The sequence below is a fragment of the Columba livia genome, chromosome 5, assembly GCF_036013475.1.
Source record: "Columba livia isolate bColLiv1 breed racing homer chromosome 5, bColLiv1.pat.W.v2, whole genome shotgun sequence".
NCBI classification, from domain to species: domain Eukaryota; kingdom Metazoa; phylum Chordata; class Aves; order Columbiformes; family Columbidae; genus Columba; species Columba livia.
In genome coordinates this window covers 44,809,920-44,834,217 of record NC_088606.1, presented here as the reverse complement: position 1 = coordinate 44,834,217, position 24,298 = coordinate 44,809,920, and the positions used below count along the sequence as shown (strand labels likewise).

General features: G+C 41.5%; 1 protein-coding gene across 4 annotated transcripts in view; it reads left to right on the top strand.

Moving 5' to 3' along the window:
- The first annotated feature begins 3,788 nt into the window (after nt 1–3,788).
- EXT2 (exostosin glycosyltransferase 2) overlaps nt 3,789–24,298 on the top strand; it is a 78,119-nt gene continuing 57,609 nt past the window's right edge. For 2 of the 4 annotated variants that reach the window (XM_065064763.1, XM_065064765.1), the window contains exons 1-8: nt 3,789–3,922; nt 4,316–4,393; nt 5,846–6,405; nt 6,580–6,669; nt 11,881–11,997; nt 15,806–16,001; nt 18,868–19,007; nt 19,831–19,924. In XM_065064763.1, coding sequence (XP_064920835.1) covers nt 5,870–6,405; nt 6,580–6,669; nt 11,881–11,997; nt 15,806–16,001; nt 18,868–19,007; nt 19,831–19,924 — 1,173 coding nt within the window. In that variant the 5' untranslated portion in view covers nt 3,789–3,922; nt 4,316–4,393; nt 5,846–5,869. The remainder of the gene's footprint in view (nt 3,923–4,315; nt 4,394–5,845; nt 6,406–6,579; nt 6,670–11,880; nt 11,998–15,805; nt 16,002–18,867; nt 19,008–19,830; nt 19,925–24,298) is intronic. The other 2 variants (XM_065064762.1, XM_065064764.1) reach the window with 1 other exon arrangement.

Below are 24,298 nucleotides of genomic sequence, written 5' to 3'. Positions count from 1 at the left end.
ACAATGGCCCGTCTCAAGAGATCAAACCATGCAATTGGCTGCTAGGTAAAGTTTATTGATCAGAGTAATTATAAACTCAGCTGATACAAATAAAGGTATCATTTGGTTATAAGACATGAATCAACAAAGTGAACCAAGGCAATGATCTGGATGTTACAATATCCTGCTTTCTCTTATACTAGAAACTCTTTAATCTAGTCCATTACCTTATATATTGGTAGTAGCCATTAACAATTTTTTCAGAAGAAAACACTGAACGATGATATTTTAGTTATGTTATGCCATACCTTGCAAATAAGGTGGAAAAGATGTCCCCAAGGCATTAGTTTCCCCCTTCACATTTGCCTTTTAAAATTTTCTCCTTTTATTACAAAGGCATTTTCAGAATATGCTGCTTCCAGCACTGACTGCATAAGGTATAGCATAATGTCACATGCAGCTGCTTTACATGTCTGGAGACATAGTAGGAAAAGGCTTTCTGAGTGTTTCTTTCTCTTCTGTATACTGATCATCCCAGCAGAAAATACATGATGCTGTATGTGACAGCAGGGAAATGTATGATGTGATGGTAAAGCCCTTAAAAAGAAATTCCCATATGACCCCCAATGAGTCATCTAAGGCTGGATGTAAAAGGGCAAAGGAAAGAGTGGTAAAATATCTGATTTCTCTTATGCCTTTATAGAAATTGATAGCCTGTTATCCAGTTGCTGATATTTTTACAAGCTATAAATGGCAACCAGGAGTCTAAAAATAGATGGTGCACTGCAGACTTGTCTGGCTTAGCTACATCACTAGAATATAAACAGGCTCCCTGATGTAGTTTCAGGGAAATCTCTATCAAAACAGGCTACATTCTCCATTTTTCTTGCTATTTTGAAATAAAATAGCTGATGCTGCTTGCACTTCTTTAATTCTAGCTTTTAATAATATTGCACTGCTCTCCAAATTTTCCTATAGGGATGAAACCACCATGAAGCTTCTGTGAATGTTGCAGCTGCAATTGATGCGATGCCCTTTCTTCTCCCCGGCAGAGCAGGGAGGCAGAGGAAGTGCCTGCGGGCACTGCCTGGGTTGGCTCAGGCTGCGCTCGGGCCCCCAGCCCCACATGGACCTGCCAGTGTCCCTGTCACACGGGTGGCCGCAGACCCCCCTCCCCGGCCCGGTCACATCCAGGCACGGCCCGGGCTGATGAGCCCCATAGCTGCGGAGATCTGCGCTCATCCCAGCAGCCCCAGCATGTGAACAGTGCCCCTTCTGATTCACAAAATGGAACATGGTCCATTCACCCTCTGGAAGGAGAGTTCCTGCCTCTGATTTATGAATGGGGCTGCTCACAGCATTTTCTAGTTGATGGGTTAAGACCAGAAACATCATGTGCTCTAACAAACCCTAGTAACTTGCCCTAGGAAGGAAGAAAAAGCTAGTAGCAGTGCTCAGAAAGGACGCTTTAAGATCTATGAGTCCTTTCTGTTGATGGCTTTGAATGTCGTAGACAGGATGAAGAAGGTAGCAGTGAATCTGAGGAGCATCCTACACCACCTGCATCACGTGCGAGAAGAATTGTGAGAAAGAAGAGAAAGCACTGCAGTGACAGCATTTCTCTTTGCTTGTGGGAGTTCTGAGCTGTCTGTGTGTGTGCATGTGGATGGCGTTGCAGAAAGCGGGTTTTCCAAGGGCAGGTGAAGTGGAAGAGGGTCACTGCTGACAGCCAGAACTGCTTAAGGACACTGTACTCTGTGTAAGACAGTGGGAGAGAGAGACTAATTTTGGAGGTTTAGAGCAGGGATTGGCACAAACCCCTCATCCTTTCACAAACACACATTATAGGATAGTACACCATCACCTCACCACTGGACGTAAGATACAAATATATAAAAATGGATACAAGAAAAACAGTAGAGGCGAATAATACATTTCAGGCCAGCAAAATCTGACACTCTGAGACACATGTGGTAAGAGTCTTTTAAAAAACCCAAGATTACAGGACAGAAACAGAGCTGGCCTGTCTTGTACCCCAGGCAGCAGCAGAGAGCAGGCAGCAGACTGGGGATGCTTCTGGCCCAGAAATCATGTGACTGAAGGGGCTGCAGCAGGAGAAGTTAGAATGGCAGGATGTCACCGAGCTCCGTTAGCTCAATGGCTGTTGCAAAGTTCCTGGAGACCTGCAGTTTTAAAAACAAAGGACTTGCTCCTCAAACAGCCCATATCTGTCCTCAGACTAGCTAGAGAGGACAGGCAATAAACAGGTGAGAACTGTTTACAGGTGGGAGATGTAAAGTCAGCCTTGTTCCCACCTCAGTGGCACTGCTGGTATCAGCCCAGAGGGCAGGGAGAGGTGGAGAACATGGGTGCTATGTGCAGGAACACTACACTGCTACTGCTGAAACATCTCTGCTGCATGGTTGCCATGTGTGTGGTTCAGCTGTAGCATCTTACTTTATTTTTGCAAACGATCAGTTTGTCTACAGACCAAGACACCCCCTGTTCTTGAGAATGAAGCCAGTTGTCTGTGATTCCTGCATAGCTGGAGTTCTGTGCCGTACGTTTGTCCTGCCCTACCTTCTGGCAGAAGAGAGGTTGGTTCAAGTAACTCTTGAGAAGGATTTGGGGAAGGTGTGGGGTTTTTTGCCTCACTGAAGTAGTGGGATTCAGCAGACTGGGAGGTGACACATGACCCAAAAGGGTCTGTGAGAAAGCCCAAAATAGTTTTGGAAAAGATGCACAGAACTGAAAGGGACCCAAGAATGCAAACACATGGAAAAACAGGGCAGTGGTGGCTCATCAGTACAAACGTTGCACCCCCAGATAAACATTGACGTTGTCCCAGTACCCTTCTGACTGGAGAAGTGTCTTGTCAGCAGGGAGAGGCCTTTCCAAACCCCGCAGCCAGGCTTCAGCCACTGAGGGGGGCTAAATGCTGTGCAGTGTTGAAAGCAAAGTCACCAACAGTCAAGAAATCTCCCCAAAACATAAATCAGGCTTGGGCATGGAGCTGGGGCGAGGAGGCTGTGCCATGTGCGGGGCTGTGCATGGGTGCTGAGGCTGCAATGTGAGTTTGGGTAGGAGAAGAGGGCACAGCCTTCGTAGGATCATAGAATGTCCTGAGTTGGAAGGGACCCACAAGGATCATCGAGTCCAACTCCTGCCCTGGCACATGACAGCCCCACGGTTCACACCATGTGTCTGAGGGTGTTGTCCAGTATCTTCTTGAACACTGTCAGGTTTGGGGCCATGACAGCTCCCTGGGCAGCCTGTTCCAGTGCTGCACCACCCTCTGGGTGAAGAACCTTTTGCTAATGTCCAACCTAAACCTCCCTGGAACATCTTCCTGCCATTCCCTCGGGTTCTGTCATTGGTCACTAAAGAGAAGAGTGCAACACCTGTCCCTCCTCCTCCCCTTGTGAGGAAGCTGTAGACCACGATGAGGTCTCTCAGTGTCCTCCAGGCTGAACAAATCAAGTGACTTTAGCCGCTCCTCACACAGCTTGCCCTCCAAACCCTTCAGCAACTTCGTAGCCTTCTTCTGGACACCCTGCAGTAGCTTTATATATTTTTTAATACTGTGGCGCCTAGAACTGCACGCAGTTTGAAAATGCTGTTTTTCTTCCCCTAAAAGGGCTAAAGCTGCAGGTGAATTCAAACGGGTATCACATCCCGGCCCCGCCCCGCCCCGGAGCCTCCGGGGCCGCCCTCTCCCCCTTGCAGACGCGCCCTCCCGCCGCAGGGAGGCGCTCTCCGCGGGGCCGGGGCCGGACGGCGCCTCTCTCCGGCCCGGGGGGTGGGGCTGCCTGGGCCGCGCGTGCGCACGCCGCGCCTCGGGCCGGGCGGGGCAGCGGCAGCAGCGGCCAGGGGAGCCCCGCTCGGTGGGGCCGCCTGCGAGCTGGCGGCGCGGGCCGTGGGGCCCGAGCGACTGCGGGCGGAGGTGAGTCTGGGCGGCAGGTGCCGTGCGGGGGGCTGGGCTGGGCTGGGCTGGGCTGGGCTGGGCTGGGCTGGGCTGGGCTGGGCTGGGCTGTGGCGGGCGTTGCTGGCAGCCCCGGCCGTGCCGCCGCTCCGGCGGGCCGTGTCTCCTGCGATCTCGGCGCTGCAGGTGGCACGGCAAGCAGGAGGCGAGGCGGGCGGGTGGGGGCTCGGCTGCTGCCGGTGGTGTCCCGGGCAGTGCGGAGCCGGGGCATCCCGCGCCTCCCGCGGCAGGCGGCTGGTTCCGCCGCTGTTACTTACCTCCCGGAGGTTTTCTGCCACCTGTCATCGGCTGCTTAATCTTGTACCTCTTGCTTCTCATCCCCAAGTGCTAGCAGGCCTCCCCTTGTGCCTGCAGGTAGCCCAGGAGCCCAGGTTGTGTGCAGTGCGGAAGGTGTGAAGCCGTTCCGTGGATGGAGGGTTACGTCTCATTGAGGTACCCCCCCCGGCTCAGGTCTAGACAGCTGTGCTGAGTGACTCAAGTGCTTGCAGCAAATGCATGATCTTTGTCATAATGCCAGTGGCTCTGGCGCTCTGTCAGGAAGAGGAAATAACATGGTTAGCTATCAGAAATGTATGGAAAGTTTTTAATTATGAAACGGATACTAGTGTAGCGTTCTGGCATCTGCCCTGATAACAGCATCACACCTGAATTGTCTTGTACCATAGGTTTTAAAAGCTGTCTCCAGAATCCATGAGAGTGACTGATAAAAGTCGAATATTTATTGGTGTCTGAGATTATTTTTGTGCTTCTGTAAGTACAGTCACTTCATGCATTAGCCACCTCATCCTAACAGTCTTTTGTCAATAACTGCCGTATAAACATAATCCAATTTGTTATGAAGACCATTTAATGCCTCATTGATACTTCTTTTATTCATATTTGTTGTCTACTGTACAGTTGACTGTCAAAGCAAGAAAACATCCCATTTGTCCAAAGAGAAAACACATAATTATGCCATCCACATTCTTCTTCAGGAAAAATATGCTTACTAGATTTAAAAAGCTTCCACTATGGAGAGTTCAGGTTGGATTAGTTGCAAACCTAAGCAGGTTTTTGCATGCAACAAGTAACTGATTCTTCAGTCTGTAGTTAATATAAATGGCCTTTTGCTGCAACCACAATTATGTGTGTAAAACCTTTTAAGAAGCATCAAAGATGATGGCAGTTGTGTGATTTTGTGATACTTCATATTACGTTGTGTTTTTCACTACAGGTGTTATTCAGACTACAGTGAACTATTATTTAAATGCTTAATGTGGCTGCAGTGGCAGCTCATACAATGCTTTTTTGCCCCAAAAGACATATTGACAAAGATGACAAATTAATTTCTTTTTTCTGGCCGGAAGCAGTTTAGCATCGTTCTAGTTGGATATGGTGGGGCTTCTGTAAAATTGTGTTTGAAAGCACCTTTACATTACAAGTGGTGTCATGATCCTAAGTTCTCTATGATGCCTCATGATAAGCCCATTGCAGGGTATCCATGTTGTTTGTCTTTACTTGTAGATGAGCATTTTATTTTTTATTAGTATTCACTATGAATACACTTAGATGGAGTGGCACCTACGAGGACTCACAATGTCTGTAGTGTCTGAGATTTCTTCCTCCCCTCACTGCCCAAGCCATGTCCTTTTGTCACTTGTTAGCTGGGCAACATAATTCTATTACAGCCAGGCCCATCAGATCAGCTTCATGTTGTCCTTGTTAAGTGGCAGTTCCGGTTGGCATCTTATGTTCCAGCGGCACATGTGAGCATCTGAACAAATTTTGCTGTAATCCGCCGAGGCAAAAATCCTTGAAAAGGCTAACTGGATGTTTCTCTGCATTGTGATAACGATGTATCTCTTCCAGAGTTGATCCTAAAACCTCTCTGTTTCTGTTTTGTAGAGACAAGAGATAATTGATTCCATTATGTGTGCGTCAGCCAAATATAACACAAGGGGTCCAGCCCTCATCCCAAGGATGAAAACCAAGCATCGCATCTACTACATCACACTCTTTTCCATAGTTCTGCTTGGCCTAATTGCCACAGGAATGTTCCAGTTCTGGCCTCACTCCATTGAGTCATCCAGTGACTGGACCATTGAAAAACGCAGTGTCCATGATGTGCCTGTGGTCAAGCTTCCTGCTGATAGCCCCATTCCTGAGCGGGGAGACCTCAGCTGCAGGATGCACACCTGCTTTGATGTCTATCGATGTGGCTTCAATCCTAAAAACAAAATCAAGGTATATATCTACTCACTGAAAAATTACGTGGATGAATACGGGACATCAGTGAGCAACACCATTTCCAGGGAATACAATGAGCTGCTAACTGCCATCTCTGACAGTGAATTCTACACTGACGATGTCAACCGGGCCTGCCTTTTTGTGCCATCCATAGATGTCCTCAATCAGAATGCGCTCCGTATCAAGGAGACAGCTCAGGCTTTGGCACAGTTATCCAGGTACTTGTTGAAACTTCAGTGTGTGAATTTAAAGAACACAAAGTGGAAAAAACAAAGGTTAATGCTGGAGGGGAAGACGCAGCGAGTCAATGTAGAGCTAGACTTTGACGGAATTTACCGTCTGTGTGTAGAGAACGCCTTTCTAATTGTTGTCTGTTTCTTCTTTTGCCTTAGGTGGGATCGAGGCACAAATCACTTGCTCTTCAATATGCTGCCTGGAGGGCCACCAGATTATAACACTGCCCTAGATGTTCCTAGAGATAGGTATGTGTTTTGCGGTGTTTGAGTGCACAGGTCTGGGTTTAAATGCCATTGAAGAAGCAACAAGCTCAGAAGTGTAGGTGATAACAAAGGATGTGCTCCTTAACCTTTACGAAGCTGGAATACAACTTCATTCCTTCTCAAAAAAGGGAAGTAGAGAGGTCCCTTTCTTGTATAGGACAACTGTTTGCTCCTGAAATCTGGTGGTTTAGCCCCGTCCTTAATTTTGTACGGGATGTAGCTGGCAGAGTTTGCTCTTAACTGTTGGGTTTGCTGTAAGGATGGAGAATCTTGAGGTTGGATTTGTATCTTGTGTGTTACCGAACCTGAATGCTTCACAGAATATCTCATTGGATGCAAATTAGAAGTTCAAAGATTGATTGTAGATGCAACGCCCTTGATGCTTCAAGGGTGTCTTAATGCAGCTGCTATGCTTAACAAAACTGTGGTGAATTTCAATAGTTTTTGTTATCTAAACAATTACACTGTATTAGTAATTGGACAAATGCTCTTAGTTACTCTCTGGCAAGTGTGTTTTGAAATTATTTGTCAGAAACTTAAAAGGTGTTAATCTTGAGCTTAACTTTCACTTGCAGAATAGTTTACTTTTGGAAGAGGAAAGGAGGTTATAAGACAAAGGAAATTGTTGTAAGAGTAAGACAAACTTTTTTAGCTTAGATACTGTTACTGAACATGTTTCTACTAGATTGTCTATATGTACTTGGTTTTGCTGAGTAGCTGGTGTAACCAGTCCCTCTCTTGAAGATCAAGGTTAATGTCAACAAAATCTTGCCTGAGGTATGGAATCTTTGTTAAAATGATTTTGTATGGAGTGTATCTTGATTTCTTTCCACCAGAGACAATTTAAAACGTTCTTCAGTGCCAGAGCAGAACATGTTTTTTCTGAACATGTTCAAAGAGTAAGTTTACTGACTGTAATTACATCACTGACCGTGAAGTAAGGCTTTAGCTTTTTACTTAGAATCATAGAATAGTTTGGGTTGGAAGGGACCTTTAGAGGTTATCTAGTCCAACCCCCCTGCAATGAGCAGGGACATCTTCAACTAGATCAGGTTGCTCAGAGCCCCATCCAGCCTGGCCTTGAGTGTTTCCAGGGATGGGGCATCCACCACCTCTCTGGGCAACCTGTGCTGGTGTTTTACCACCCTCATTGTAAAAAATTTCTTCCTCATGTCTAATCTGAATACTTCATCTCTATATGAAATATGTTATAGGCATGTGGGTTAGCCAAAAGAGGGCAGTCAAGCATCATTTTTGTATAACCAAACCTGTTAATGTGTTAGTAAATACTTGTATTTGATATCTCAAGATTTGTGCTTCTTAAGGAGAATTTTCACTTGACAATGCTGTTTAATGGAATGGACTCCTCTGGGCTGTGTGTTTGTGGATGTGTGTTTCTATCAAAGAAATAGATTTATTAATTGAATGCAGTAGATTTCTTACACTGCACAACTTTTTTTTTTGTCAAATGTTTATTTATATTTGGCCTTATGTGTCTTAGCTTAGCATGCAGGAAATACATTATTTTGGTAGGTGTTTGTTCTAAGTGTTTGTCATGCTAACATGGAAAGCCGAGTAATTTGAATTAAAAATCAAATTTTTTTTGGCAAACAGCTGCTGCTGCTGTAGCTTGCCAAACTGACTCAACCTGCAGCTGTACAATCACCAGCTGTAAGACAGAGAGGCAATAACAGTGCTTGGGACAGAGAAAAGGTAGAAACTTTTTTTTGTAGGCAGCAACAATTAGACTGTACTCAGTGTAGTACAGAACTTGTACTACAGGTCACAGGCATAAACACTGTGAATCTGTGAAAAAGTCAGTAATGTGGACCTGGTCCTGGAAGGGCCTGAGTCGTGCAATATGAGCTTACAGGATGATTTTGGAGTCCTCTGGAGATCTTAGTTCATGTCCAACAGAATAAGCGAGCTAGGTGCGTTTTCTCGATATGAGAATGTCCGCACATGTTACAAGTGGGTGAAGGACAGCTGTAGCATCATGTAGTGAGAGACTGCAGGCCAAGAAAAAGGTGTGCTGGCAGAGTTCACCTGCTTTTGAATAACTGGTCCAAACTGTACCAGTACCCCACCAGAAGGACTGGATTTGTGGGACCGAGTGGATCGTTGGTGAACTACACAGGTAATATTTGTGAAGTTTGCACAGGGGATGTGGCCTGCTTTCTCTGTTTGGTACATATCAGAGGTCATACATAGCTCAATGATAGTGGGTCATGGGTTTTGATAGAGTTGTGTTCTGTTGATTTACTGTAGCACATTAATCCAAGTAAAATAAGACTTTATGCTCAAGGAGGAGTTCAGTTATAAGCTATTTTTACATCTGGAAAAATCTTTAGTGAACCTACCTCGCTAAAGGGTTGTTTGTTCATGAGATCTTTAAATCCAATTTTCAAACAGAGTATAAAAGCATTTTATTCCATTTTTTTCAGAGATGGAAGTCTGCCTTGTGGGCATGGAGGCTACATTGCTGGTATTAGCTGCCAAAACACATGTAACCTCCTGAGATAAAACTTGAAAAAAAAAACCCTTCGTTATATGTTAATTTAGTGCTATTGAATTTGGTGCAATAATGAGGATGAAAGGATTTCTTTTGCAAAGCTGCTCTGTAGCTCTAGAATGACATGTATGAATTATGATACTTTTTCGTTCTAGTTCAGTTGGTGAATTGGGTTTCAGTGACTTGTGAAGTTTGGCAGAAAGCTGCTGCTGATGGAAGCTGGGCAGAAACATTTGGAATACAGACCAGTTGGGGCAGTATCTGGAGACAAAAAAGGATCAATATCTGTAGAAAAAAAAAATATCTGTGAAGTGGTGAAAAGTTGCTCAGGAACAGGCTCATTCCTCACTGATCAGTGCAATTTAAAGATTGTTTGTCTTGAGTACATTAGGAGTTAATATCTCTACTCTGTTACTGCCTCAAACAATGAAAATCTGAGTGAACTTATTTAACTGGTGTTGGTTCCCTGTGGGTTTATTTCAGTAGAAGTCTGCATGACACACACCTGCTTTCTGAAGGGTGATGAGGTGCTGTCATGTTTTCACCAGATCCAATTAAAACAATCTGGTTGTAGTTTCCCAATTAGGGGAGGAATAAAAAAAGAGGAAGGGGATATGAAGAACAGCAACACCCAAGCCAGCTTTTTCTCCCTGCTTGTGAGTGAATTAATATGGGTAAGACATGGAATATGCAGCTTCAAGGGTGAGACTGAGTCATACCATTGTATGTGTCACCAAAGGGGAGGTATTGGAAGGGAATCCAAAATCATCACTTGATTAGGAACATAAATTCTCACTCAGCACACACTTGATTTATCATCCTGTTCTTGAGTTGATTTCTGCTTCTACCATAGTTTGTGTTCTGAGTGAAGAGTAATAAAGGGCAAGTTGTTTTGATTTTGTAATTGTCATCAAGGTGGAACATGTCTGTAATGCAGAGCCTGAGATTTTCAAAGAGTTTCTTAAATGACATGACTGCTTATTTGACTGCTTGGGTGAAGTCACATGTATGGCAAAGTGGAATTGTGGTGTTTGAACACTGAACAACTGTGCTGCGGGTCAGAGCAGGAAGCACAGTACCCATGGGACATCTGATGGGGGTTAGAACAGGCAGAACATACAGGTGTCTGTCTGGGGTGTTGTGTTCTGATGGGAAAAAATGATAGGTCTTGCATGATAATTAGGTATAACAATAAACTCTTATATAACAGCTGGGGAAAAGCTGCTTTTGCAAACACTATTCTAAGGATTTCATTCAGTGATACCTGAAAACAAGCGTATCAGCTAATGGATTGTCAGTGCCTCTTCCAGTCTTGCCTTAACTTTTTGCTCTGATGTGTCTGTTCTGATTACTGATGAGACGTGTCTGCTCTGATCTGAACTGTGACAGTATGCAAGCTTGGGTTAATAAGGTTTTTGGCTATAATCATACCTGCTACAGTGGGTATGCCTTCTCAAGATCGTTTCTGTAGGGCCTAGTGTAATGGTGTATCTGTGTTCTGCTTCTTTCCACAGAAAAGGAGAGAAACCGGAATTGGAGAAATATTTTTCTCCAAATTGCTTTGTATGGTACCTTAAGCAGACCCATACCTGGGGCAATTTAAAGTACAGCACGGCCTGCTGTTTGGTGACAAAGGACTGAAAGTTTGTTCATCTGTTTGAGAAGTCTCACTAAAGTAGCTGAATCCGAGCTTCTTTTCAAAATAGGATTATGTGTTCATGGTGCCACTTGGTCACTGGAGATGAAATGGCAACTAAAAAGCTGGTGTCCTCTACTAGCATATTTCAAAGAAGCCTGATTTGGGATAGGAGATAGTAACAAGCCTGTTTTTTTTTCTGGCATTGTGAATGATGAATTGCTATCTTCTGTACATGTTGCTCTTTTCTGTTTCTTAAAGCTCTTGTGTGTGGCAAAAGGTTGTCCTATCTAGAAAAAGCCACAGACAATCAGGGTCATCTTGTTTGGATCTTCATTTATCTTTCTTGATTCCTGTGCTCTCTAGCCCATACTGTCCCAAGCAGCCTCTATGGTTGGAAGTTAGTTTCAGAACATATGGCGTTCTTGTTGTCATGTGTTTTGTTTATAGCATTTCTTGTGTAATACAAAAATGAAATAAATTTCACTAGTTTGTATGATCACTTTGAAAATACAGTTGCAAATGACTCCATTTTATTTTCTAGCCTGAGAAGTGGAGAGTCACTGTAAGCGCCAAAATATTGTGTTATTCTGCTTGGAGTTGTACCTGAAATATAGCTTTTCTCTAACACTTTGAGAGCTGTGCTAGACCCTATTGTAGTTCACGCATCGAGGAATATGTTAACTAGTATAAATACTTAAGAATGTATTTATTTGAAATTGACTTAGGACATCTAAGCTTGCAAAAAAAGCAGAATTATCGTAATGACTGCAGTAGGTTAAGTTTCCCTATATTAATGCAAAAATTCTTCAGTGATCATACACACCTGTAAGCACTCTGACTAGATCCAATCTAGCAGTAAGGCCAGTTCATGAAAAGTAAAGTGAACCGAAAAACTGCGTGAGAAATGTCACCGACAAAAGCTGAGGGGAAAACCTCAGTGCATGCATCTTCTTGATGTTCTGGTAATGACAATCATTAAATTGCACTCAGAGTCTGAATGGTGTATGTACTCTGTTTAAAATTGCTTTCTGATATTTTTCAGAGCTCTGCTGGCTGGTGGAGGCTTCTCCACATGGACTTACCGGCAAGGCTACGATGTCAGTATTCCTGTTTACAGCCCACTGTCGGGGGAAGTGGATCTGCCAGAAAGAGGACCAGGGTAATACAGTTTCCATGAATTGGGCAAACTATATTCAATATTGTGTTTGTGATTGCTGATGAAATATAAATATAGCTGCTAACTTGATGGTAGTCTTGGGCAATTTTGTAACAGTTGCTGTGGTCATGCCTGGCTTGTGCTATTAAAATTTATGAAGATCCCGATGCTAACAGCCTTGGCTTGTCTGCCAATGTGTGTTTTAGCTATGAACTGAGGATTTTTTTGGGAGTAATTCTGTTTTTTTCCCACTCCAGAAACGGAGGTGTGAAATATGACAGCATGACAATGTTTCTAGTAGAGCTAGATTCAATATTTCCAGTCAGCTGACAAGATATTTCGGATATAAATAAAGCTAGGTGTTAATATGTTTGGTTTCTCTAAAGTAAGGCAGGGCAGTAATTTAAAGCAATATAGATTCCCTAATAAAAGATTGCTTTAGACAATTTATTTTAGAATGCTTAAAAACAAAGTAATAGCAAAAGATCGCTGTTGCAATGATAAAAGAAGCGTGCTGTGCCTCTGTTGTGACTTTAAAAGAGACAGAAGGGATCATGGGGATCAACACAAGTGCCTCAGATGGTATCAGCCAGTGCAAACTTTGAGTAACAGGAGCGAGGATTTGATCTTTACCTCTGTATGTCTTATGGCCACATCCTATGTAAATCAGTTCAGATGTTTTTGTGGTTCTGAAGTCCTTTCAGAATGACACTGAGAGTTTGGAACAGTAGAAGCCTGTACATACAGCTCTGAAGGGAAGAAGTTCTTGCAGAATGAATCTTAAGGAGGTTAGTGTGGTTAGCTCATGAAAAAGAAAAACAAGAGCTGATTTGATATGAGAATAGTTGTACCCAGGGCTTAGAACACTGACTTTATTTTTTCTTTTTTAAAGTAATGGAGTAAGACATGAACACTAACAACCCCTGCACCCTTGTAGTTGGAAGTAAAGCAAGACAAGTAGGAAAAAACCCACAAATTTCAACAAGGAATGTAATTAGCCATTAAAATGAGCTACACGGGAAAGTGCTGGTTTCTCTAATCCATTTGTGTGTTCAGAACAAGAGTCGGTAGAAGTCTGGAAGACATGTTTTAGTTGATTAAAGACATAATTTAATTGATCTCTTAATATTTCATGAGTGTCTTAATTACATAGCTGAAAATATTTCACTGAAGCAAAGTCTTATCTCTGTGATGGTTTAAAAAATGCTGATTGTGAAGGTAAATTTAGAAGTGCAGAAGCTTTAGGTCCTCTTTTTCTGACAGCTTCCTGTAGGGAATATGAATTGTAAAAGCTGAAAACTGTGAAAGGGTGCTGCCACTGTTGGACACAAAAAGGTATTGTACTTTGCCTTCAGTTGTCTTCTCCCCTGGTAAGAGCAATGCTCTTGCAGTCGCTCTGGGCTGCTTCAAGTCAGATATCGCAGTTAATTACAGGAGAAACTCGTGTGGCAGCAATTTGCTTTGCTCGCACTCCTGATGTTCCTGCTTGTGATGCCCCTGGACCAGGCCAGCGTAGGGGCACCTGTTTGCATTGCAATTGATTCGTCATAGAGCTCAGGTACTATTGCAGTCCGACACAGAGTGAAAGCTGCTTTGTGTTTCTGTCTGGAAAGCATGGACGTGCTGATAGGCTTCAGCATGTACAGAACCCATTGTAAAGAGAAATGCATTCAAATTGTTCATGTCCCTCTAGTCGCCTAAATGCTGTCTGGTTTTGGGTTGAATAAGAGAAATGGTTATGCAGGAGCTGATGTAATTGCACGAGGCTGTGCTCAGTGAATGTGTTGGAGCTTCCATGTTCTTAAAGTTTGTTGTTTGGTTGGTTTTGGGTTTGGTTTGTTTTTTGTTTGTTTGGTGGTTTTGTGTGTGTGTGGTTTTTTTTGTTGTTGTTGTTTTGTTTTATTGTTGTTTTTTTTTTTCTCCTGTGTGTGATGAGCAGACTGCGGGCCCTGGACTACCATCTAGTGGCCAGTTAGTCTTGCTCATGGAAACGCATTGACAGGCTGGATGGCTTTATGCAGGAGTGTGACAAGGGATCGATGTTCAGAATTCAACTTGCTAGGGATAAATTATTACATTGCACTACATTAGTGTGCTATTTCCTGGGAGATGGGACCTGCTTTCTTTTGTAGCACAATTTGATAGCTAGATTTTAAGTGTCATAGGATGATGACAGTTTCAAGGCAAAATTTGGTTTTAAATACATATACAAACCTGCATAATTTTTAGCCGGTTATAGACACTTATTATCTCTCATCTGCAGCAGTATTTCCTTTTTTAAGGCAAATTCCTTTTTGTTTCTTTTTTGTTATATTTTTTATTACAGAGTTGAACTGAGGGGTTTTGATTTACTCTCCTTTTTAGCTGGATAGTTTAAAATATTTTAAATCTATCTCTGCTAGAAAAAAATATTATATAGAGGTGCTGGTAGCAAGTCAGTAGCGGCTGGAGGCTTGGGAAAAAAAGTTTAAAAAAAATTCTGTGCAAGTCTGATCTGTTAATTGGAGCAACTAAAGTGACCAGTGTGAAAATGAGTAGAAGAGGTGAGAGGAGCCACAGGAGAGATCTGACTTTTTAAAGTGTATGTTTGTATGTTGTGTTTTCAGAGCTGTAAATTAAAGATAGCATCATGTGGGGTAGAACTGGAATCTCAAGTGCGGGCCTTGTGTTTCCTGTGTTCTTTTGGCAGCATGAGGGCAGGCACTCGCTGTGTGTTCCTTTCAATGGAAAACAGTCTGACTTAGCTGACCCATTTGGAAAGGAAAGCAAAGTAGATGAGTATAAAAATTGTATGACATACTGTTTTCCAAAATTAACATAATTTTCTGAAGCTGTGAGCACTTGCTTTGGGACAGTATTCTTGTGTGTTTTAACTGCAATGGTAATTATTGCCTTGAAACACTTCAGTATTCATAGAATCATAGAATAGTTCGAGTTGGAAGGGACCTTCAAAGCTCATCTAGTCCAACCATCCTGCCATGAGCAGGGACATCTTCAACTAGATCAGGTTGCTCAGAGCCCCATCCAGCCTGGCCTTGAATGTCTCCAGGGATGGGGCATCTACCACCTCTCTGGGCAACCTGGGCCAGTATTTTACCACCCCCATTGTAAAAAATATTCTTCTTCATGTCTAGTCTGAATTAATTTCTAATATTAAGGCATGCTTTAAATATTCATGGAATTTGGAACATGGTGGGACTTAAGAGTGAACGGGAAGATGGACTTTCAACTTTGTCCTGAAAATGTTGCTTTATGTTGTCCAAAAGGGACAGGATTGAATCAAAGATAGTGAGGTGAGCTTGTCCTGTTGTTGCTGTCACCTTATCAAGACTAAAGAAGCACAGGGTAGCTGAGTTGTCAGTTCACTGTCTTTTTTCAATTAAAATTGATGAGAAAATACATGGGAGGAGAAACTAGCAGCAGCATTCAGTGTCCTGTCTACTTTGTTATAGTACACAAATACCAAACAAAAGGACAAACAATTCTGGCATCAGTAGCAAGTTGTTTTAATATGTAGCTAAATAATGTTTATTTCGGTCTATAAAAGAGGTTGGAGTGCAAGTGTGTATTGTAATGTAATAAGCACTCTTTCCAAGTACAAATTTATTTGAAATCGTAAGTAATGCTGAGCCACTTACTATCCGAGATTTAATTACAATACGTCATTGCTCTTTCCAGTTCTTTCTGAAAATATGGTCTTGGCAGTATGTCCACATTTAGTTAGTCTTGCTCTGCTTTCCTGGATGGAAGGAAATGTGTTCTAGACCATCTTGGAATTAAACTCACAGGTGACCTTGCTGTGGGATTTCAGTCCTCGCAGGTATTTCATTCTGTCATCTCAAATGGCTCTGCACCCAGAGTACCGGTCTGAACTGGAAGCTCTTCAAGCTGAGAATGGGGAATCAGTGTTGGTCCTAGACAAATGTACCAATCTGTCAGATGGGGTCCCTGCTGTTCGCAAGCGCTGTCACAAGAATCAAGTCTTCGATTATCCTCAAGTGCTCCAGGTAAGGCTGTCTCTCCTGCAAACTTCTCTTCCCCTTGGTGATTGCCTTAGCAATAGAACTGCTCCTCTTCAGCACTGGTGGGATACTTCCTTGTGTTTAGTTAAGGTGCTGGCTATGTTTTGAAATGGTGTAATTCATTATGTTAGCTTGGATAATATATTCTAACTTTATTATTTTTAAGAGGGCCAAGAACTATGTACTGAAGCTTTTATGCAGACTACACTGCAGTTTGAAAACACTGCTTATATATAGATCAACTTAATAAGATGGGTCATCGTAGTCTTCTAGCTGTACATGAAAATGTCATGTAAACTTAAAGAATGATACAAAGATACTACCAAATCCAGCTGCAACGGGAGGAGAAACTTTTGGAGGCCAGACAAAATTGCTTACTTTGAAATGGAGGAAAAACATTGGAATCTACACCCTCCAGAATAACTGGAAAAATGACCTTCCACAGACATGAATTTGGAATTGATTTCTTACAGTCCAAGCTTTGCTAGGTGGAGCTTGGAACAGACGATGGCTTTGTCAATTGGAGGGAAGATTAAAATGAACTTCAAAGACTTTATGCCTGGACTTATTTGGGGGCAAAAAAGAGTGCTACATTTAAGGAGAGTTGGTCAGATTATATTTTTTATATGCAGCTTAGTAGTTAAACCTTACAAAATTCTCTGTATAGATATGACAGACTAAGCTAGAAGACTTGTCAGCATACAGCAATGAAAACATCTAGGTGAAATGTCTTTCATGGCCTTGGCCCAACTTCCAGAGGCCTTTTGATGTGTGAGTGAAGATAAAACTAGATAGCGTTCTCAGACCCCTGTGTCTCTTGGCAATTCACTGACAGAGAGGTGCTTTGGCATGCACTATGGTGAAGGGAGTTATGCCATAGGCCACTGTGCTCTGTCTGTGGCCACCAGCACATAATCTGTCTTTGAACTTCACCAAATGATGATAAAATAACAAACAAGCTGAGGAAAGGCCAAGTTTCCACCCCTTCTGTTATGTTTTGTAGGAAATATGTTTAAAATTCCTTGTGGAGGAGGGGGAGAGGGAGGAAAGGGTCACTCCAAGTCCTAAACTTCTAGCCGAAGGAAAACAAATATTTATTTGCTTTATTTCTTTAAATACAGACTAGATTGCTCAAGGATAGCAAGTCAGGGAATCTATATCTATATCTTGCTATATATGATTTTATAACTCAGAAGAGAGCTGGCACATGCCGAGATTGTTAAAATACTTTCCTTTGCAGAGCCCCGCATCTCCCTTTGGAATGTCTGGCTGATAACAGTGGTGATGCGAGAAGATGTATTTATAGTAACCTTTGTCTAGACAGGAAAAATGGTTATCTGGGCAGATGAGCATGTGTGTCCACATCTGGGCTTCTGTTTTTTTTCTCTCCCGGGCTATAGACTAGAGTCTCTTCCACCTGCTGCTGTGTGATCTAGTGAGTCAATGGTTAAAATATGTGTTCCTTCTCTCTGCTCCTTTCATTCCCTGCACCCTCTTTTCCTTCTCTTCCTGTCAGAGTGGGGGGAGGGGGACTGTGATCCCAGTTCAGACTTTCCAGCACTGCCTTTGCAGACATCCTCGTGGCCAGGCTCTGGGGCTTCTAGGTTGTGAAGTCTTCCTGTTTGCAGTCTTATCTTGGAGCCTTTTAGTGCTCTATGGGTATGAACACAGCTCTCACAATTGCTTTAGGAAACAAGTGAAGAGCCAGAAAACCCTCTTGTATTTCCTAGTTCCATTTTGATGTTTTGCTGCCTGCTGAGCCTCCTGGCTCCTTTTCCTCAGGCCACAGAACACAAGTGGGAAAGATGTTTTCTTATCTGTAGGAGCCCCTGCATCAACTTCAGAATTTCTTTCTTAGACCTAGGGATAATAGTGACTTGGTCTTCTTCCTTGTTTGTGTAGCTGAACTCTACAAGCATTTATTTTGCAATCTTGGATCTGTAGCAAGGTTCCTCAGTGGCAGTGAGAAATGAAGTCCCTATTTACAGGGTGAGTGCAGCATAAGCAAGAAGTCTGTTGCAGTTTAAACTCAGGACTATTTGTCTCGTTTGTTGTGGACAAGAGTAGGCAGATTATATTATTCCTTTTTGCATCAACTTTTTATATCTTTGGAGCTCCCTTTAGCCAGCTTCCTCCTGCCCTCACCCCTTCAGAATAAGTAGTATCAATATAGTCAGTCTTTCCTTGTAGATCATACTTTCAAGGTAAGTAATCATCCTTTTTTTTTTTTTACCCCTGGAAGTGCATTGCCCAAGACTGAAGACACTACTCTGAGGTCTTTTATTTCTGAGAAGAGTGAGCGATTCCTTCAGCTCTCTTATATTGTACTTTTTTTTTTTTGCATTCTAATACAACAAGATGATGTCAGAGGCCTCTTGAGGTTGAGATATGAAATCTGTTACTTTCTATCCTGGAGCTGGATTGCCCTATAAAGGAAGAAAATCAGGCTGACCATATACAGTTTGTACTCAATAAGTTCATACTGATTGTCGCTTCTCTTGTTAGGCCAAACTTTCAAAACGTTTAGCTTATTTTTACCCTTGAATTTTTTCAGTTAGAGAAATCGGCCATTAAAGCAAAGCATAGAATAGCCCCTTTAGCTGATTTCTCATCTCTCCACTCATATTTTTGAGTATCTGAAAGATAAAGTTGTGCAATTATGTTGACTTAGCTAATAATTCAGAATACGTTGCTTGCACAGAGCAAGCCGGTTTTTCTTTTGACTGTTTTTTTTTTTTTCTCACAAGGTGGTTGGCAGGAAAGCATAATGCATACATGCACACACACACTTATACAAATCTAATATTTTCTTATTTTCCTCATCTGTGTGTTGGATACCATCTGCTGACAGGAGTCTACGTTCTGTGTTGTTCTACGTGGAGCCCGCCTGGGGCAGGCTGTGCTCAGCGATGTTCTTCAAGCTGGATGTGTCCCCGTCATCATTGCTGACTCCTACATTTTACCTTTCTCTGAGGTTCTGGACTGGAAGAGGTCTGTATCTTCACTATGGTACATCAAACCACTGCATAAGAGACTTCATTGCATTCAGCAATTTGAATAAAATCTGTGTGATGAGTCAAGAGTACTGGGGGTTACAGGGAACAGAATATAGAGTAAGATACATGCAGTGTTTGCCCTTAATATATTACGCATCAAAAATCAGAGGAAAACAAGTGAGGCAGAGATGACAGCGCATTTGGTTATCCTGTAGCCAATTTTATTTCTTCTAAAACAGACTTGCTTTCTATTGTATTTGAATTCAGTGGGGGCTGGTCTGCATCCAGGCTGTTTTAAGAAAAGTATATTTTAAAAATTGCATCATGTCAACGCTAAATTCTCTGTATTGTATCATGATTTCTAAGTTCATCTGAGACTGAAAGGTAAATTATTTATAACTGAGTACACTATTACTTGATCTTAGGTTAACATGTACAAAAATTACTAGTTTGTATGCGTAGCACTATATGTTCTATTGCTGTTTGGTCACTCCAAACATTCAGCTAGCAGCAAGTCATTGGCAATCCAGATATGAGAATTCAGGATTTCTGAGTCTCCTTGTCTTCCATGTTTATTAAATTGTCTGTGCAGATGAGTTTAGACTTTCATGGCATTATCTGTGGGCAGACTGGCTGGTGTTGTGAAGGAACTGCTACATAATAATTAATTACACTGAGAGAAGACTGTTTCTTTTTGCCAATATCTTCTGAACATGTCTTATTGGAATAGGACAAAATTCTGAGTTTGAAAAGCTGTCAGCATCTTTTATTGCAGAACTTCCTTCTTCTCATCATTTTTTTCTTATGTTTGTCTATAGGGCCTCTGTTGTCATCCCTGAAGAAAAGATGCCTGAAATGTACAGTATTCTGCAAAGTGTCCCTCAGCGACAGATTGAAGAGATGCAAAGACAGGTAAAATAATGTACTGTATTTAAATTATTTTCCTTTATTTATGGTTGGAGTGTAGGTTCCCACACCTGCCTTACTGTGAAACTGGTTGGAATGCAGAAGCATCCATTGTACTCTCACATTGATATTTTGGTAACTCAACCCTCTTCTTTCTTTATGCTGAACACACTGATTCACCCTTACTTTTCAATGTTGTATCTCTACCCATCACTGGTGCAGCTAAATGTGTTGAACAGCAGCTGTTGGTCAGTACTACAGTACCCATCAAGTCAGGAAGTTAAGGATATTGTGTATGATTGCAATTGCAGGAGAACGCTTCAGTTGGCACATTTCATTTACTCTGAGTGGATTTTCTCCCAGCTGCTATGTTAATATACATGCTTTTGGGAAATATATTACAGGATCTTTAGCATCCACAGTCAGCAGCAGCTCTCCTGAAATGTGAAACTGAGTTTTTCACTATCTGCTTTTTCATAAAAAGATCATATGGTATTTGTGATGAGTGGAGACTGACAGTTTCTACTAATGTAGTCAAACTCCACTTTCATTAATTTCACTTTTTCTTGTGTCACCTTTGCTTTCTTAACATACCCTGGGATGCAATTTCTCCCTGGATGCAGGTGTACTGCCGACTATCATATATTAACACGTTTCTGATGAAATCACTGTGTATTTTTTTTTCTTTTTATTCTACATGGTATTTAAATTGTATGAAAGAAGTTCAGGAGTCTGGCTTTATCTCAAGAGCAGCTTTGGTTTGTAGATAAATTTTAATACCTCAAAATATGAGAGAAGCATTAAGCGGAAAAATGTTTTAAATATTTTAATTACGTTGATAAGTCCTGTGAAAGGGAAATTTTACTTATTTGGTGACTGGAAGAGCTGATACCATGAACTGTCTGAACTCGTGAATGGAGTCCGTGTGGGCTGGGTGTATCGTCAAAAGTAAATGTCTTCTAGTTCACTCCAGTTGGTGCCGATTCCTGTGTATTAACTTTGCTGTTATGGACTCTGTCATCATCAGTTGCTTTAGCTCTAGAGCTCACGTGTAAAGTGCAAGGTCAGCAGATAAGGATTGTTAGCCATGTGAGGATTTTCACAAAGTATGAAGAGTTTTGTCCTCAGGTTAGGAGACAGGATTCAACTATGTTGTTGTTTTGGTGTCTGGAATATATAGGTGACATTTTTGGGCTGGAGTAGAAGAAAGATGTCAACATAGGTTGCAAACTTGTATCTAGGATGTTTTGTCCTTGTCACCTTATTGTACCTGACCAAATATTGCTATAAGGTAGGGAGATACTGTTACTGTTTTTCATGATGAGTAACTGAGGCATAGAGAAAGTAAGAGCTAGGTATGTAGGGAAAAAGTAAATTATCTGATCTCAGGTGACTTTTCAAAACACGTGGTATTTCTGTTGTTGAATTTCTGCAAAAATTGTCAAGACATGTTTCTGAAATTCCCTCATACAACCTTAGTGGCAAAGTCATCTTTTGTGTAGTCCTTATTAAAAAAACCCAAGGCATGTTTTTTCAGGGTGTAGCCTACAACACTCTAGTTATTTCTATTTGCACAGTGTATATTAATGCTGGGTACGTGTGGAGAAAATACTCTCAAATTTACAGGTAAACCTTTCCATGCCTGAGCTGGGTTGCCAGCTTCACTTCATTCTCTATACAGAGAGTCTGCAAATATCACAGCAACCGTCAGGGGTCTCCTTTCTCTTTAAGTCCCTTCACCAAATGCACTACTATATTTTGGTGAGGCCCACTGGCAGCATCAAGTTGTCACCAGGGACGGCAAGTGAAAAAGTATAATTGTTGTTACAGCTCCTAGAAACGTGATTTTTTTTTTCGTTTTTTTCTTTCTTTTTTTTTTTTCCTCTGACATGAATGTAGAAATGTTAACAGTAGGGAGCTTTGCTTAATAAAGCTTTAAAGCTGATATTAATAGTCTGTTAAAGTATGTATTGATTTTTCTTGTTGTTTGTTTCACTAATATAATGAAATACTCAATTCAGGATAGTGTTCTCCTTCTACAGAGAATGCACTTGACAAAAAACTGCAAACAGAAACAAAGAAAACCCCAAACATTCACAATGAAACAAACCAACAAAAACCCGCTTTGATTCAGGTGATCTATAAATTACCTATATTATCTATAACTCCATAATATTAAATTAAAATAGAAGAATATTTTAATACCCAAAATGTAATTCTAGTCTGTGACTGCAGTGAATTTTTGTGGCGTGTGAAATTCTGTGAGGGGAGACAATATGTTTTTGATAAAGACTTGTGAAACACACTTTGTCAGTACCTGCTGATAAACATTAAGAAATTAAGAAACCACTTGACATATTCCGACATGAGTGTGTTTGAGATCATCTTCTTTTTAGCCAAACAGAACAGGTCCTTGCTCTAAATTTCTCCCAGTTTTTAGTAAGATGAAACATGCATTCATCATACCTATCAGACTTTCTGGGTCTGATAACCTTTGTGGGATTGGAGCCTTGCTGTCCCACTACTGTGGTTTCAGTGGTTGTCTTGATTATGACATAATTCTTATCCTTAGTTGGAAAACCTCATAATTAAAACAAATTTTATTGTAAATGTCCAACTGCCAGTTTTCTTTGTTGATTAGGTATGCTCTTTGTATGGTATTTTATTGCAGCTGATTCTCCGGAGATCAGGTATCAAGGTTAATGTGTGTGTGTATAAATATATACACACACATATATGTATATATAATTTATTCCAGGTTGAAAAAGATTATATGTGTTTAATGAATAAACTTTTCTCTGTGCTTAATTTTTGCTTTGTTTCTGGAAGTACTTCTAGCCATGCATCTGCTGGAGAAGAGAGGAAGGGTCTTAAAGAGATGTTGTTACATTTAAAATATGAAAGAACCTGTATTTGAAAATACAGCTTGTATATTTGAAAATATAGTTTGTGCAGTGATCATGAGCATCGCACAATACTGTAATGAAGAGGATGAAATACAAGTGCTTTAGCTTTGGAGTTATCATCTGCTTGGATCTACAGCTGGTATGACCTGGGCTGTGATTTCCTATGACGCAACTTTGTTTTGCACAATTGTTTTGTCAGACCGTACATGGTATAAATCAGGAAAGAGGTTTATTGGTTTGAGCAGAGCTGGAATGTGGGAAACCAAAATTAATTTCTACTGTCCTGCATTACGCCTGATTGTGCTGAGATCTCTGGAGATTAACCATATTACCTTATGCTTTTATTGTTCAGACTTGCAGAACACTTTCCCCACAGCAATTCCTGGTTCAGGTCCCTGTATTTTGTCATAAAAAGGAATAGTTTCTGTGCTCATGGCCTAGTTGTGAGAAATGGTTACATATTTCCAAAACTACATGTACAGCCTATGTCCACGAAAACTGTAGACTAGCATATGATAGCTCTTATAAACTCCAACATACTGACCATCACAAAGAGCCTCTGCTGGTTGAGCTGCTAAAATTAATAGCAGTCTGGATGAAACTTATGCATCTCTGGCATTGCTGTCTTGTCTGTTTTCTGCAGTAATGTTGTCATTCTCATTTTCTTTGAAGCTTCCTTGAACCATCCCCCTCTCACAAATAGTTCCATATGGTGTCTGAAACCCTGGCCGAAGTGCCCCGAAGCGAGTCGATAAGCAGCTTAGCTGTACAGCTACTGATCGAGCAGACTTGATGCTACACACTTATTCTTTCATTTTCTCTGCAGCACAAAGCAGCACCCAGGTAATAGCAAAGTTGTAGAAGTGGAGGGACAAGAAATAGCAGTAAATGTAGTAGACCTCTGATAGAGAGTGAAATTTGAGATTTCCTCTTGCTCCTGAAGAAGAATAAAATAGGTAAAGAAAGAAAGGAAACAAAACGAAACTTTGCCAGTATCTGTTTATCCCGTGCCTTGTATAGTTTCCTTCCCAACAGTTTTTCAAGTGCTTTGCTTTGAAAGCCTGTTAATCTCTGGAAACATATATCACTGCTGTAGCTGATACATAAATGTCTTTAACTTGTATGAAAGTTTTTCACAACTTATATCTGAGTCTCTGTGCCTTTTTTCCCTTCTTTTCGTGAGATGAATCTGTCCATCTGAATATACAGACATTTTGTAAATGCTTTTCCTCACTAAGTATCAACAACTTGGCTTGTTGGTAGGCTTGTAAGGGCATAGGATCAGAGTATGAAAATACTCTGCTATGAGAATAGAAAAGTTATTCCTCTGTTTATTTAGGCTTTCTTTCTCACTGAATGGATTTTAGGTAGGGAGTTTATTTTCAAAATAAGGTTTTGTGTGCCTGTTCCATTTTGACTTTAACACTCCCCACCTCCCAAAAATAAAAACTCTATGACTTTGTGAGCTCTGATA